Consider the following 18,098-nt stretch of genomic DNA (forward strand, 5'->3'; position numbering starts at 1 on the left):
GTACCTTCCACGCTGTGCCCTGTTGTGGGGTTCCTCCGTTCGTCTGGACTTGTTTTTATGTCCCCTTGAGGAGTTTTGTGTGTTTCGGTCAGGAGAGGTTAAGAGCTGCTTCTTACTCTGCCGCCATCTTAACCCGGAAGTCTGAGATATTTATTTTTCATCAATTGATGACCAACCTTTCTCATCCTCTTCAATAGTGGTTTTCATTTCCTATAATATATTCACCCAAATAGTCTTGAAAAATCTAGCCCCTGTAAGATCAGTGTTAACTCTCTGGGCACAGATAGAATGAAGAATGAAGAGATTCAAATAAATAGATCAGTACTTTGTTAATAACCCAGCCTAGGGGTCTTTTATAGAGTATTAGAAATATGGATAAGTTAAAAAGCAGACTCCTTTTGTTAGAAGGGTGGGTGTTAAACCAAATAGATTTATGAAATTCTTCTGATACTCTGTAAAAAAATTCACAACCCCACAGAGGGATATTTTCTCTCTAATTCTTGCTTCCTTCCAGGTCCAGCTACATTCCTAGGTGACAGATGAACTTATATTTTCAATCATACCTCCCAACCTGGTGTCCTTCAAGCAGTCTAATAAGAAATTAATTATCTTTAGGATTCATCTGAGTTTTCCTCCTGTGTTAGATTTTTGGTAGAGTGGTCAGAGAGTTGGCTTTGGAGCTAGGAAGACTGCTTTTAGCTCAGTCTTTTTGACTGGCCAAGTCCTTTAATCTCTCAATGGCTCAGGCAACTAGAAATTGAGAAAAATGACCCACTTTCATTGGTAGAGGTGGTTTCCTCATTGTGTCTATATGTAAATTTTTATGTCCATAGCTAAGAACTTCTGGTGAATAATTAATTAATCTTAAATTTTTTAAAAAACAAAAACTAACTGGAAGTAACAACAACAACAACAACAACAACAACAACAACAACAACCCAACAGATTTTTATCTGGTATTCTTGCTCTCCTCTGTTATCTCCCTTCCCCCAAGTGTAGACCAGACAAATTATGAGAAAATGTGATGTTAAAAAAGAAGATAGAATTTGGGCAATCACATCCTGACTCTATCATGTACTTCTTATGGCTTTTGGTTAAAATTACATGATATCTTGGGATATTATTTTTTTTTCTATAAAATGGAAGAGGGAGTAGGGATTAAATGGAATCTGGACTCCCTTCTGGCTCTGAATTCTATGTTCTATATCAAGAACTTAATAGTTTTGAACTGCCTTAAGTCATTAAAATTAAAAGCCAATAAGCTATACTTTTGATGTATAGAATACACTAATATAGTATAATACTCCATTATACAATGAGCATGAATATAGATGATGATGATGATAATAAATGATGACAATAATGAAACATTTTATATCATCTCAGGTGATCAGTAAAACAATCATGTATGACATATGGGGATAGGAGATAAGGCCTCGATATGTGATTTAATTGGTTTAAGAAACTCCCAAGAAATTTCCCTCTACCAATTCATCAGTACCCTTTCTGTAATTTTACATATTTCTTAGATGTTTATATTACTGAGAAAGAAACTTGCCCAGGGTGTGTGTATATAGAGACATATACATCCATACATGCACACACGCATATATATGTATGTTCTGCATTTTCAGGGAAGACACTAAATATTTCAATGCCTAATTTTTGATGCCAGAGATAGAACTAAATTCAGCTCTTCTTTCTGTATATAAGGTCAGTTCTCTGCACATGAATGCATTTTGTTGCATTTTGACTATGCTATATGCCAAGTGGGCTACTGAGATATATAGGGTGGGTATTATGGTCTCATTTTATAAATAAGAACATTGAGATACACAGAGAAAACTGTATTCAAAAATCACACAATAAGATAAGGGAAGAACTAGAACTAGGTTTTTGGTCTTCTAATTTTGAGGCTCTTTCTTGTATCTAAATCATCAAAGAAAGATTTACCTATGTTGACTGTTCTCTCATCCCTAAGGCAAGGAAATGAACCACTCTGCAGCTTTCAAAAGACTTTTTTTTCACAATAATTAAAACAAAAAGACTTTTCCTTTTAAATGATGATAATAGTATAACATTCAATTTACCAGAATATTCCATTACAGGATTTCAAAGATTTTACATGTGATTATAATGATCAAAATGATGACAATATCATATAAAACATTTAAGGAAGGATTCCAGACAGCTCTGTAATCTCATAGCATATATTATTGCACTTCCTTATACAACATTCTTTTCAAGTTGACAAAGCAACTCCTTAAGTTTTTAGCAATTTGCCCTCCTTTTACTGTACAGTTAACAATATGAAGTCTATTGACCAAGTCAGTTGGTCAAGTTGCAGAATAGAAGATAGAGGATAGGGACCAGATCTGTGATTCCATTTAAACAGAGAACTCCCAGATGAGTAAACTTACTCCACTAATGCAAGTTAGCACCTTCTTTGGAACTTTAAGTCTTAGTGAGTTGCCTAGAGCAAAGAGAGATGAAATGATTTGCTGAGTGACTTGCTCTGTTAACAGGACAACTAGAAGCTAATTTCCCTGAATCTTCTAGTCCTCTGTCAGATAGTTCCTCTTTGGTAAATTTATATGACCATACACTTCAATAATCATTTGATGAAGGTATAAAGAGTAAAGGAAAACAAGAATTGAGTATTCAGGAAGAGAAATAATATTTTCTTTCCCAGGTTAAAACTCTTTAAAAGAAATGATGAGTGCTCATTATGACTTAAAAACTTCAATTGTATATCTATTATTTCCTCAGGCATTGCCAAAATTCAAAGAACATTAGTTCTCTCCACATCAATATTAATTCATATCAGTAGTGGTGAAAGATTCCAATTTATTCTCATTAAGATGTGTGGTAATTTTAAATGGACTGATTAGAGCTTGAAGAACATAAGCCCTTATAAGAATCATCATCATATTTATTTGATCTCACTTGGATCAGCAGTGGCTATATCTAACCTCTCATACATATAATCACCCTTCTCCTACTTTAATGACTTTCTAAGGAAATTTGATGATACATTTTCCATCACTTTGCATAAGGGTTTTATTTTCCCACAAGATGTTTGTCAGGTAACCTTTGGTCAGTGAAGTCACTTCCTTTTTCCTCTATTAAATGTATAGTCTACAGAAATTTTCTGCCACTTTAATATTATTACAGATAATTTGGGTGGTGTCAGTCTAATTCAGATGGTAAACTCATTGGATAGGAACTATATTTATTTCTATTTAATGCTTTCAGCATGGTCATTACACAGTAAATGTTCAAAAAGAGAGCAAGATTTCAATTTACTTTTCATAAACTACTCCTAAGTTTACTTGAATTTAAGATATACTTCTCCCTCCCCAACAAATACATACAGTATCATTTCAATATTACTGAAAAAGGTAAATATCTGCAAGTGTTACAAACCCTGGGAAATAAGCCATATCTATGAAAAGTAAATGATTTCTAGCTATGTTATATTATTTAATATCTAAAGTTAAGTTAATTAGCATTTATTAAGTAGCTAGTATATGCCAGGTTATTTTTGTTTTTGTTTTTGATTTTGTAATTTAAGTGTTGAGGTAGGGCATAGTGTCTTTATACTAGGGCTCTATATGACTGACTAAATATTTCAACAATATGTTTTTAAACCTTCAAGAAAGTCATTGATAAGAAGAAAGTTCCCATATATACTAATATATACACAATGTCACTTTTGGGGATAACAACTTATTAGAAACAAAATACATGTTCATCAATTAGGAAATGAAAAACAAATTATGGCACATGAATATAATGGGATATTATTGTGCTTTAAGAAACAATGACCATGACAAATACATAGGCACATGGTAAGATCTATTGATCTGATCAAAAGTGAAATAAACAGAGCTGAGAATATATATAAAACAACTACAATTTAAGATAATCACTTGTGCACAAAAAATCAAGAGAATGTTGTAAAAATACAAAGAAAAAGGATGTTTCTAAAGAATAGGTATTGTTGTCTGATCTCATCACTTTGTAGAAATGTAGTGTTTGTGGGTGTGGAATATTGAATATAATTTTAGATTTTTCTTATATTGATAAATGTAGTGAATTAATTTCTCTCACTTAAGTTTTTCTATAAAGGACAGTTCATTTGGAGGGAGGAAAGAGAGATGCAGGAAGAAATGTAAGCAATGAAAATACAAAAGATATCAATAAAATTTATTTTAAAAATATTTATAATCATGCTTTTCTTTTTTTAAAAATAGGGTAAATTCCTGGATATGTAAAGTCAAGGACATGTGCTCTCAGATTTCAGTAACAATCAGGAAACGTGTGTGTGTGTGTGTGTGTGTGTGTGTGTGTGTGTGTATTTGCAAAAAAAAACCCAATGGCATCAAAAAGAATATACATTAGAAGTTAAGATGTTCAGTTTCAGGGACAGATATATTAAGTAGCAGTAATAGATGAGGTATCTGGTAATAGATAAGCAGTGTCTGATAGACATAGTTAATAAAGTGAACAATAGGATTAACAACCAAGAAGAAAGCAGAATACTAAGGTAACAGATGCAAATCTCACGTGAAAAACAATAGTATATTAACTGACCATATGGAAGACAAAGGTTTTCTCACTGGACATGTGTAGGAAGAAGAGATTCCTATTCCACTATGGGCTGAGCTACTAACTTGAACCAAGTCTATAGTTGCTATTTTTGTGATAATAATATATATTTATATTGTACTTTATGTTTATAAAGATTACATAGAATTTCATTTGGTCCTCTCAATAAAACTCAGTTTGATTTCCAGAGGTAAAATGACCCATCTACAGGAACAGCAGGTTAAGGAGTCACTGCAGACCTCCTATTTCTTAAATCAGTTCACATTCTACTACTCTATATTGCTTTTAAGTAAAACTGTGAAGGCTCAAATGATACTTGAGTGAATCTAGTCATCTTTGAAAAAGGGGTCTTTTCACAGCAGTTTCTACCATCTTTAGTTCAGTAATAGTGATACAAAAATACCCTGTTGATTTGATTTCCCATTTGGTAGTTAATTACTGAGTCAAAGTTGCCATCTAATTTCACTCTCTGGATTTAAATACTGCAAGTTGATAGATTCTCTTTCCCCCATTCATTTTAGGAGTTTCGAGGTTTAAGGCTTTTAAGATTTGTTGTCACCAAATCAGGTTCCTACCCTAACTTAATCTTTTGCACCTTTCCCAGTTCTTTTGAAATAAACTCTTGCATTACCAGAAAAAATGTTTCAGACCCAATATTTGTATACGCTTGTGAGAGTTAATCTTTAAGACTTATAAACTTCTCTTATTTATAGTCTTAAGACCGGTATCCCAGGCAGTTTTCTTGTGATAAAGAATTCCATTATCAAAGAATAAAGTGAAACAATACAACTAATTTTCCTTCATGACTTCATTCTGATTTTGAGCGTGTCTCTTAGTGCTAGGAAGCCAGTCAGTCATTGCCAAAGCAATCTATCTCCTTCTCTATAGTGCATAGCATCAAGATGAACTGTCAGAGACAGTGTGTACTGAATAATGGATAAACGAAAGTCTCCTGACACAGTTTTGACAGGCACAAAATATGAGTTTTGTGATTGCCATTAAATTCAAACATTGGGACCAGCTGAAAGAATATCACTTTTGAACTGAGAATTCTGTAAAGTAGGAAATTTCTCGTTAGTTCTTTACTTTGCTTATTAATTTGTGGGATGAACGTGAAAGGAATGTATTCATGTAAATCTCTACAGGTTTTTGAAGGCCAGGCTTCTAACTTTGTCCATGTAATTTTCACCATTTAAATGAGAACTAAAAGTAATACCATTGGCTTGTCTGGATTCTAATGATCCTAATAAGTAAAGTCTACCTTGAAAAAAAGATAATGCCTTCACTCAACCCTCCTCTCTCCAGGAGCAATATCAACATGGAAAATAATATTGTATTAAGTCCACAATTGTATTAACCATGGTGATTGGGCTATTTCCCTTATTAAATTGATGTTATACTATTTGTTTTTCTTTTACTCTACTCTGTTAATAATAGTCTTTCAGTGTTTTGACAATACATAGGGAATGAATTATTAATTCCTACACACACACCACCTCAATCTATGTACAATCAATCTTAAATTAATTTAGGGGAAAAAGTTAAACTACTTGATCCACTTTTTCTAAACTCAAATTGAGTTTAGTAAAATACTTTTTAGGTAGTATTTTGGAGAGAAAAAATTCACTGTGCCAAGCAACTAGTTTGATGGAAATTTTTGGCCGTTGATTGTCACATATCAGTCAACAAACACAAAGTAAATTGGAGGTACCAATAAAGGAGACAATTCAGGAATAAAAACATTCATCTAAGAAACAGGGTAGCCAGGATGAACTCAAATTTACTATGACATTCAAGGGTCACTTAAAGAAATTGGAAATAGTTAACTTAAAGACCTTAGGGAAAACAGAATAAGAGGCTTTATTATGAAAAGTTTTCATGTGTGAGAATAATTAGATACATTTGGTGTGGAACTTCAGGTTAGAAATTAAGATAGATAGTTACAAGAGTTCCATAGAGGCAGATTGAGATATGTCCAAAAATTGAAAGAATGTATTCATCTAGAAGTAGTGAGTTTCCTGCTACTAGAAGTCTTAAAAAGTTATATGAAGTAAAGTCCTGATGACCACTTGACAAGTCTTTATTTTAGGTGACATTCCTGGTTTGCATATGAACTAGAATAGAAAATAAGGGAGGTCTCTTCCAACTTTAGCATTCTAATGGTAAATTAGAGGCCAAAATGGCATACAATATCACCAACAAGATAAATGGCTAAAAAATGAGTCAGGCCAGTGATATAGGCAGAATAAGGAATAATGAGGTAAATACCTTGTATATTATAGTGGTCCCTACAGATCAAGAAACCTAGAGGAAGTCATCGAGTACTCTAGGTAGGCTACATGTGGAGAATTTATGGAAGAACATAAATAGGTGAGATGGGATGGGAAGGAAGGATGAATGCAATCTACACAGTAAGAAAATAGATTAATATTGACAAGATCACATTTCCATCCAAATACTTAAAAAAGTGAATAAACAATCATTATCCATGTCACATGGATTTTGCATAACAAACAAAAAGAGAACAAGAATAACATCTTTTTTATTGTCAAAGGGGAAAATAGGTATTAATGGATAATAAACACTGTTGTCAATGATTCTTGATCCATAAATCTTGATTCCAAAAGACCAGTATGGAAGTAAAATCAGTTCAAAATATTTTTTTCTTAACAAACATTAAAGTTCAAAGATGCTTACCTAACTTTTCAATGGAATAGTACCGTTGCTTGCTGTCTACACGTACTGTCTCAGCATATGGGCTGCCCACACCATATCCAATGATGTATCCTCGAACAACAATATTTGGATTGAGTGGAGGGGTCCAACTCATTACAATGCTGGTGGTCAGGGGTCTGACATGAAGAGAGCTTGGTTGGTCAGGGACCTGGGACTCTATAATTCAAACAAAAGAAGTATTAACATTATTTGTGTTCCTTTTCACCATCTATGGATTTGATTTTTATCTTTGCTCCATACATTCCATACCTTAGGCATTCAAATTTCTATTCCTGGTCACCATATGAAGTACAATTTGCAGAAATAAGTGACCCAGAACATGTTTGGCCACAGTCTGACTTTGCTATCATCTGATTTTTTTTTTCAGCAGCAAGAATACTGACATGTCCGCAAACACAGTAACATTATAATTCACCATCCTAATATGAAATGTTGCTTCCATATTGCTCATGTATTTCTTTTCAAATATCATTAATAATGGGAGTGTCTGGACAGATATCAAAGGATACAGTTGCAATACAGAAAAAGGGAATAAAAGGCTGAAAATATTCCAAACCCAGAGTGTTCTTTAGCTTAATTTAGAATAAGAATAAATATAGCAGAGTGTTTCTAAAGGATTTGACAGCAAAAGCATTTTATGTTATGAGTGGTTTGTCTTTGTTAGTGCCACATCTGATTTATAGCCTGACTTGTCTGAATTTTTTTAATTCCTAAAGCTCCCCAAATTATTTTCTTCTATATCTCTGATCTAAGTGTAATTGTATACTTATAATATGTCAGATAGCAAAATGAAAATGTTGCCTGTAAAGATTATTTCACAAAATTTTCTCTCTAATTTGACATCAAATTATGAAATACCTATCTTAACCCTGGTTTTCCCTACCTTTCCCTTACTCCTACCCCACCAATATGCTTTATTTTTCATAAAAAGCTTTTAGTTTAAGTGATATATGGAAACATCTTTCAATGGAGTTGTTTATGTAGGTACCATATCAATCACTTCTTTCAAGAAACTGCATAGTATCATGTCTCTTGGACAACAGAAAAAATAAGTTATTCTCTTCCGCTCTTAAAGAAGTGTGTGATATAATATGCAAAGGCATCTTCGAAAAAAGTGACTCCAAACATGGCTATAAACGCCAACAGAAGACACACATTCTTTGTGAAGTATTCCCACTATAAACCTTGGAGAAAAGTAATAAAAGAGATGAAAAGGAAGGATTAATACTTTTCAATCCTGCTATCACAGAAGGAACCCCAGTGTCCTTGGTACTTAATGGGCTCTGCAATGAATTCTGTTGAACACATTTTAAGCTTTTGGAGGAATAATTGAAACTGCAAGAGACTCTTCTTTGTGTTATATGTAGGAAATAAACTAAATGTTTTGCATTCACAATTTTTCTTTAAACAATTGAAAAGCACAATCATTTAAATTACAATATTCAATGTCTTTCTGAACAGGAGGAAAATTGTTTAAAAATCTTTGTTTTCAGGAAAAAAAACTCAATAACCTACCTTCCTGCCCTCCTGTACAACCATCTCATCCAAGCAGTATTCTGGCAATTTAAATTAGCACATTTGAATAGCATCCATTAGTACTTTCTGAATAGCAAAGGTAGTCAGGCTATGCACTAGCTCTTTTCATAGCTAAAGCATTATAACAATTCCAATAGCTCAAATATTCTCATTTGATCTCCCTAATACCCCTGTGAAGTAAACGTGGAAAATATCACTGCTCTGATTTTCAAGTTAAGGGAACTGAAATGCAAAAAGAAGTGGAATGTCTCTATTATATAGCTAGTCACAGAGCTGAGATTCAAACTCACATCACACAAATCCTAATATTACATTCATTCTATTATACCATATTGCCTCTGGATATTTCATTTGGATATAGTATAAGGTCCAGGAAGGCGAGCCTCGCTTCATTTTTTGCCTTCGTATCCCTAGCACATAACACAGTACCTAATATACAGTTGGTGATTAAATAAATGCATATTGAGCAAGTGGGGGAATATTCCTAGAGTTTCAGAAAACCAGAATTCTCAGAAAAACCAGTACATAATCAGGATGATCTATCTCATGTAGAGATCTCCAGGTGACATTCCTGATAGTGAGTGATAAAACCATGGTGTGAACACTCCCAGTATTAGGGAAATCCCTATTATATGATGCATATCAAAGCATATACATTATTTTCAAACACCTCTTTATACATATTTCCAAATCCAACCTTCAAAATACTGAGTATTTTATCTTAATCTCCTTTTACCATTTTGGCCCTAGTAGAGCGAGGAGGTATATTGAATTTCCTGAAATGACAGAAGTCAATGTTCTGCAATATATGATCTGTTCTTAATGATCTCTATTAGGGGTTTGTTAAAATGTCTCTGTTCTTAAAATATCTCTACTTATGTTTTGGGTGGCCCTTTCCAAACATACATTTCAGTCTCAAAACAAAGAAACAAACAAAAATTCTTTAGTAAATTTTCTCAAAAAGACTTTAAATTCTAGATTATTAAAATGGTTGTAACTTAAAGAAGTAATTTAGAAAGTTGCTGAAGAAAAACAAAGTTCTATATGGGTGTTTCATGAGCTTGGACAAACATTGAAAATATCTATTCAGAAGTTAAACAATGTAGGTCTAAGCACACTCCTTATTTCTATAGTTTTTAAAATATAAATGCTATGTGAAAATTGGAACCATTGAGATATGGAATTCTGGACTAAGGAATACTTTTGTTCAAAATATTATGCTAAGATTTCTTCTAAAAATTGAGACACTGAATTAATGAAGTAACTATGTTAACTATTATCCTTCATAGTACTCTGTGGAACTTTTGTCTTCTCTGATTTGATCTGGAAAAACTTGAGACTTGTGTGTTAGTTATTACTTTACTTGTTGACAGCCTCTCTGTGTTATTCATGTAATAAACATAGCCTTCTTTTCTTTCCAAGAATGTTCATATAAAGTACACTATATAATTGATTGACTCAAATTTCCTTGACATTCTAAACTGCTCATGCAAAGTAACTCTAATATATACCTTAGAGATTTTAATAAAAGCAACGGTGATATTAGATCCTTAGCAGAAGAACACAGCATATAAAGCATGGAGAACTAAGCTATTTAATGAAGTACAATTTTCTACTAGGATTCTGTACTGTATTATCTATTGCTGGCATTCTATACTTAGATTAACCAACTTATTTTATGCATCTCACTCCATATAGTTTTGTGGTAAAGGTTTTTGCATAGAAATTGGAAGGAATAAAAATTCATTAAGGAAAGTCTGCTTCTTCTTTAATTTGTAGGAGTAAAGTAGCCAGAAAGAACATTTTCTCTTAGTTCTTTGTAACTAAAATGATTACTCCAAGACATCTTTTTGCTGTCTATGGTTCTGAAATTCAGAGCTGTCAGTTTTAACTGATACTCACATACCCATTTTCCATTTAGTGTGCTGCATTTTATGGGCCATTTTGTGAGAGTTTTGTTCCAGGTCTTAATAGCCTATATTTCTCTACTGTAAATTGTATAAGACAGTTGATCCACCTACACTCTATCCAGTCAATTCAGAAACATACTAATATCTTCATTTTTTACAGAAAGACCTGTATCATTATTCTTTTCCACTTTCTTACCAATGGCTATTATTTCTCTTGGGTGCCTAACCTTTAAAACCCCTTTAAACATTTCTGAAGTCCACTTAGCTTCTTCTATTCACAATTGCCCACATCATATCCAATCATTCTCCACCAAATCTACTCTTGAAAATTTTTTGATATTAACTTTTTCACTAACAGCAAAAGTTATTTAAAACTGTCTTGAAATTCTCAACCAAGTCCACTCTACAATTTTTATATTAGACAACTATTTTCACATATACTTATTTATCCCAAGTTCTTCTTAAATATTTCTAGGTCCTAGGTGCCTGAATTTTTACATTTATTTCTGCATCCTTCAATTATATTTTACCTATCAATAACAAGCAGATGCTAGCATGCCCCAAAAGAAAAATAAGGATCTGTTGCAATGAAAAAAAAAAGTTCATTAGGTCTTCGGTTTAAATGAAATCTAAGATTAGCATCCCCATTTTAAAAAGAACTTTTTTATTCTCTAATCTCTGTTCTTGTGATATCTGACATATAACCATTATTCCTTTTAGAAATTTCTTTTTTAAATATTCTGTGAAGAAAAATTTTTGGGAACAAAGTATGTATTACTTATTATTCCATATCAGATAACTGTAAAATTAATAATATTTTATCAATAAATTTGATAAAGGCATTGATGGTGTTTATCGAATTTGAAAATAATACAAAATTTTGGTGGGGATGAGATAATGTATTTCATGGAAAAGTCAGGGTTTAAAAAACCTCTGTAGAGTAACAATTGGCAAAAATTAATAAAATTTAGGCTATAAAGGGAAGAAATTGAAAATGACTATATTTGGCTAGAAAAATAAGTTTCTCAAGGACAAAATAATAACTTTATGGCTAATTATAAGTAAATCTGTCTTAATGGGTTGGAATTTCAATATAAATCATGAATGTCCATCAAAAATATTCAAATAGAATGTCACCAAAGGCTATAGTAAAAGAATAATAGTGTCTGGGTAATGAGTAATGCCAGTTCTATAGCATGGTAGGTCCTCATACAAGTATTATTTCAGTGCGGAGCACATTTTAGGAAAGACATTGACAAACTGGATGATATGAAGAAGAATACAAAATGAAGAGTCTTGACTTGAAGAGTCAAGAACCTCAAGGTCATGCCCTATGATGATTACTTCACAAGTCTTGGAATATTTTACATACATCAGAAAAGACATTTCTTTTTTTAAAAGGGAGTGTGGCAACTATCAATGAATAGGAAGCCAGACCCGGAAACAAGAGGTCCTAGGTTCTAATCTGTTCTCCAACACATTCAACACATTCTAGCTCTGTGACCCTGGGCAAGTCACTTAAATCCAATGTTTAGCTCTTGGAATTAATCCTTAGTATTGATTCTAAGACAGAAGGTAAGGGTTTTTAAAAAAGAAGACTTCCTGAGGACATTAGAGATGCTTTAAAGTATTTGGAGGAATATCACAAGGAAGAGGGATTAATATTGCAACGAAGGGGGAAAATATGTATTAACAGGTAGATGTAGCAAAGAAGTAGATTTTGATGCAATCTAAAAATAAACTTTGTGGTATTTAGAACTTTTAAAAAGTAGAGGATACTGTCTCCAGTGGTAAATATTCCCAATTACTCATGTTTATCATAATACTGGTTGATAAATTATTGGGGATATTATAGAAAAAATTCTTGGCCAATTATGGGTTGAACTAGATAGCCCATTCTGAGAGTCTATGAATGATACAGATATTACTATAATAATGCAGTTGAATCTAACTCATAATCCTATCTCCCTTTCTGTCTCTCTTTTTTCTGTCTGTCTGTCTCTTTCTTTTTTTCTCTCTGTCTCTGTCTTATTGTTTATAAAGTCCTCCACATACATTAACTCACAGGTCCTCTCTTTTCCATTTTGCAGATGTAGAATTTAATGCCAGGAAGATTGGTTACGTATCTTGGCCAACAACCTGCAGTTAGTGAATGATAGAGCTAGAAGTAAATTCTGAGTCTTCTGATTTCAATTTCTTTGCTCTTTCTGTAGCATAATGCTTATATAAAAACAGCCAAAATGTTAATGTCTTTTTTCCCCTTTATATCAATTCCAGTTTTTTCATTCTCTCTCACCAGTGCTTTGCTATTCTTGAGTCCAGAATATGAGAATACCTATGGCAATTTCATTGTGAATGTATGCCTTCTTTTTGGATGGACATAATTTCTTGTATTTTACCAGTACTCAGTAACTCATTTTTACTAGGTTCCTTTTTAAATCCATGTTCAAAGAAAATGAACAGTTTATATTTTAGTGCTTACAAATCACAGGGATGTATTTCCATTTCAGGCTTCAGAATAAATGAACTTATATTGAGAAACTTTTTAATCCAATAACTGAACAGCCTGAGACTCACTTCTATTTCTATTCATATGGCGAAGAGAACACTGGATTAGGGACACATAGATTTATTCTCAAAGTTTTGCCATGTCATTGCTGTATTTTTAAAAACCTTTGACCAGCTAAATTTAACTTGTCATGTCAGTGTACTGTAGAGTCTTTGTAGAGCTTTAGTTAAGCTACATCACAACTGATTGTGTGCAACAGTTCCCATCTGTTCACTTAAAAAGAGACATGACAGGCAACTCTGAGCCCATTTTCCTAGAACATATCTTCCAAAATCAATCAGAAATTCTCTTACATTCTCCTTGAAGCTATTTAAATAAGATCCTTTGGGGGAAACAAAGCTTTCAACTTTTTTAAGAGTGAAAATTTTGGAGCACAAAATAAATATTTTAAAACTTCCCAGTTGTCAGTAAGAGCACATGAATTTTCCAGGGACCCATGAATAAGATGTGATATTTGGATATATAATTGCTTTAACAAAACATTATAATTAAAAGGATAATTCATGGGCATTAGGACTGGACTCCTGAAAGATACAGCTAATCTTTCCATGGCTTTTACCAAAGAGCCAGTTCAAGAGGACCTAGAAATGCCATAGAAGAAGGGAGAAAAGCAGTTAACCATCTGTTTGAGAGCAGAACTTTTATTTAGCTGATTCTTGCAGGACTAGGGGTAGCCACAGTAATAAGCAAATGACTCCCTTGGGGTTTGCAAAGATCCTCAGTGGCAGAAAAGCATTATGAAAGAAAATGCATGCCCAGTATTACAATGCTTCAGGTCAGTTTCAGTACAGAATAATTTTTATTCACACAGTTCATTTGGTTGCCAAGGTCAGTTCTTTTCCCTGTAGTTCAAAAGGGTTTAGAAGAATTCTTTGGGGAGAATTCTCAACAAGAATGAAATTTTGCTTTGCTAAGAATGTGAATAAAAAGAACTACTTTTCATCTTGACACAAAAAATTTTAAATGAATCGGCTAAAAAATTAATTAGTAATTAAAAACAATAGCAGGAAATATGCTTAACTTAAAGGAATTTTTTAATTAATCAAAGGCATAGATATGGAAGACTAGTGCTTATCTACTCCAATCCCATAATTTTCCAGATGAAGAAACTTAGTGGTGGTACCAAGATTAAAATGGAGGACTTGTGACTCCAGGTTTGTTGAACTTTCCACCTTATCATATAACCTAGTATACCTGGAAGGAAGTTGATAGGAATAATAAACTTTTTTTCCCCTCTTCTTAGGACTTAGAAGGATGTTAAACAAATAAGAACTTGTAACTTAATTAAAGAGCTAGTGGCTATTGGAAAATCCACCCTGCCGATAAGATTTGTTCTAGACCAACTTCTAGAATCATTATATAATCAAATTCTAGTAGTACATTCTAGGCATCAGTGATGGTAACATTATTAAAACTTTTAAGATTAATGAACTAGAACAATGGGGGGAAATGAAGCCAGTTAAGTTAGTAGAAATTAGGGAAAAACAACTTGAGTAGGCGGTGAAGCAAATATCACCAAGTTTCAAATTTTATTCACATTTCTAAGAAAGCAAGTTTTTATTTTATGAATTAGGCTTGTTTTGTATGGTGAGTAGATCAGTGTAGTAGATGTATCAATGTGTGCTTACCTGTGTGATGGGCATAATGATTATTTGTGCTATCAATCCAACTTGTAAGATATCAATTTCACTATCTTGCCAAGAGGCAATTTTTATTTTAACCTTTTCATGCTAATAGGAACATCTCAGTACGTTAAGTACTCACTTAGGCATGGATGAAAATCTATTCTCCACTTTAGAGGAAAAAGTAAAAAAAAAAGTAGAAAATCTGTAAATGGCAAGCACTTGGGGTGTAGAAGGATGTATAAGTCAGAAGAGAACTGAAATGAAAGACAATGCAGATAAGAATGTAAAATTAAAGGTTAAAAACAGCCACCAACAACTAACATTTGTTGGTGTTTTTTATATGCTGTTTGACACTCTTTCCTGACTATTCATCCTATTCTCTCCAAAATCCTCAATTCTCTCTGCCTACCAAAATTTTATCCATTCTTCAATGCCTTTATTGAATAAAAGAGGTCATGAATGATTCTCTAGAAGCATTATTAAAGTGATTAACGGCTTGCTATCAATCTGAAGAAAGGATTTTATTGTTGTTTTCTAAGAAACTCTCTATATAAAGTTTTTGTTTCTTTGTTTTAAAATGGTTAGGATGGGGCATGGATTAATAGTTTATGAAATTTCCAGGTGATATATAATTGGGAGTAATAGCTAAAATGCCAAATATTAGAACTGGAACAAAAAAAGACAAAAACAGTGGGCTAACCAGAAAAAAAAGTTGTTTGGGAGAAAATAAAGGCAAAAAATGTATTAAAATGCAAAAATACATGATGTGGGAGGTGTGACTCAAAAGCACTTAGAAAACTACATGCTCAGCCTTAGTTAATTATGATATCTCAATCAAAATAGTTAATATGATCTTAGGCATCATTAATGGAAATCATGTTATAATCATCTGAAGGCTCTTTCTCCTTGCTGATATAACCTTTGTTACCTGCTTCAGGTTTGTCACCGTTATATCAACTTCCACTATTATTTTAACTAAGACATATCTGATAGCATGAAAGATTATACACATTGTATTTTAATGGTCTTCTTGCTTTATAAATAAGAACAAACAATCCTTTTTTATCCTCCTCAGAGAAAAATAAGAATAAACAATCCTTTTTTTATCCTCTTCAGAGGAAAAATATATGAAATCATGTTCTTTTTTTTATTAAGCTAATCATTCAACTCTATCCCTTTATAAGTGTTCTTCTCAACTACCACAACCAGTCAGCCATCTCCAAGTGTCTTTAGGTTAGAAAAGAGAAAGCTTAGGATACTATTATTTTCTTCTAGTATGTGAATATTTGACACATGGAAGAGGGATTTTACTTACTGTGCTTGACCCTGGAAGGTAGAACTAGCAGCAATGGTTGATTGTTACCCTGTGGGCAGATTTGGAGTCAATAACATTCAACAAATATTTATTAAAGCCCCTGCTATATGCAAAGCAGTGTGTCAAGTACTGCCAAAAAAACGATAGTCATAGTGCAGATACAGTTCATTTTTGCCTTTAAATCTCATGTACCTAGAATAATTCAAGAGAGATAGCTACTCAGGAAATATGTTGAATGAATGAATTTTAAAAACAACTTCCTTTTTTAAACTTGGGTATGCCCAATAATATAGTAGACTACTTTATGATATTATGAGATGATCATCATTGGTGGGATTCAAATGGATATTATAGGACTACTTACTGGAAATATTATAGAGTAGTTTCATGATTCCTTCAAGGATCAAAGATTTAGACTATATTATTATTCCATGAAACTCTAAAATCTATGATGCCCTCATAGTCAGATATCATGCTAGATTTGAAATTTTCTATTGTTATTTGATTTTTTTTATCAACTCTTCTTATTTTATCTTAGTTTCTGTCTAGGTTTAGGAATTCATGTTTTCTTTTTATCCTTCCTTGCCAACTGTCTCTAATATTCAATTAATTAGAATGTTTACTTTGGTTGTATTTTTAATTAAAAAATATATTTTGTCTGGATCCTTTGAAGTCTTTTGTCTACCTGTTATTCCTTTCACTTTTCTTCTTTTAGATACCTTAGTTATTCTCAAAGACAATGATTTAATTTTTGGTCACTGTTAATTTTTACAGCTACATTTCATATTGCCATTTAGAAGCTTCCATTTTCTATTACCCTTAATTACTTAATTTATGGTTCTTTTGCCAACCTGAATATTTCACCTCTACACATGAATACCCTAAGACAATCATGATTAATATGAATGAAAAGAGCTGGTTCTATTGATAAGATGTTAGAACCAATACACTGAAGAATAGTAGTACATATTATGAATGATCACATCACAAACATGCCAGTGAAAACATATCACTATCTTAAGGATGGCTTGGAAAAAACATGACTTCCTATGCAACCACTGACATTCCCAAACAATCAGATTTTTTTGTTATTACTCCATATAATAGCAATAATCATAAGGAATATGCTAAAAGGAGATCATCTTAAGGAAACTGTCTTTGTCTATTCTTTTTTCTGGGAAAACAGATCCATTTTAGTATTATCTTTAACAATATGTATATATTGCTTTCTATGAATAGGAGTATTATTGGGAAAATGTGATCAGTATAACTTTGTGCTCCAGAGAATGTAAGAGTAAGTTCTGCTCTTTAACTTGGGATTCTTCCTCTTTTGTTCATGGGTCAAAAATCAAGGCAAGATATAGAAGCAAATGACATTTTGGGGAGGAAAACATAATTACCATCAAGATCATTCTCTGGTGTCTCAGCTGTATGCCAGTCTGAGGAAGGACCAGTACCATTGACTGTCATGGCTGCCACTTGGAAACTGTATTGACTTCCTTTTTCTAGTCCTGTGAAAGACATGAAAGCCAAAGCAAAAGGACCATTAAATAAAAATCTTTCCATTAGAGTGATCAAATCAACAGTAACATTAACTAAAGTAGGAGAAAGCATTATTTTAAATCTTTTTTTTGTTTACTTGTTTGCAAAGGTCAATAAAATCAAAGCAATAGCAGCCTTTTGCTAGTCTTTACTGAAAATATCCTTGAATATTCAGAGCATTAAATATTAACCATGACGTATCAACAACAGCAATAATTTCAAAAACCTGTTTCCTGGGGGCAGCTGGGTAGCTC

At 32.7% G+C, this 18,098-nt stretch overlaps 1 protein-coding gene across 1 annotated transcript in view; it reads right to left on the reverse strand.

The window, feature by feature from the left end:
* The window catches only part of DCC (DCC netrin 1 receptor), a 941,371-nt gene that overhangs the window by 219,972 nt on the left and 703,301 nt on the right, over positions 1–18,098 (reverse strand). The window contains 2 exon segments of the mRNA XM_044681552.1: positions 7,309–7,503; positions 17,703–17,813. Of these exon segments, the coding sequence (XP_044537487.1) occupies positions 7,309–7,503; positions 17,703–17,813 (306 nt within the window).

This window comes from Gracilinanus agilis, chromosome 1 (assembly GCF_016433145.1).
Source record: "Gracilinanus agilis isolate LMUSP501 chromosome 1, AgileGrace, whole genome shotgun sequence".
Taxonomy (NCBI): domain Eukaryota; kingdom Metazoa; phylum Chordata; class Mammalia; order Didelphimorphia; family Didelphidae; genus Gracilinanus; species Gracilinanus agilis.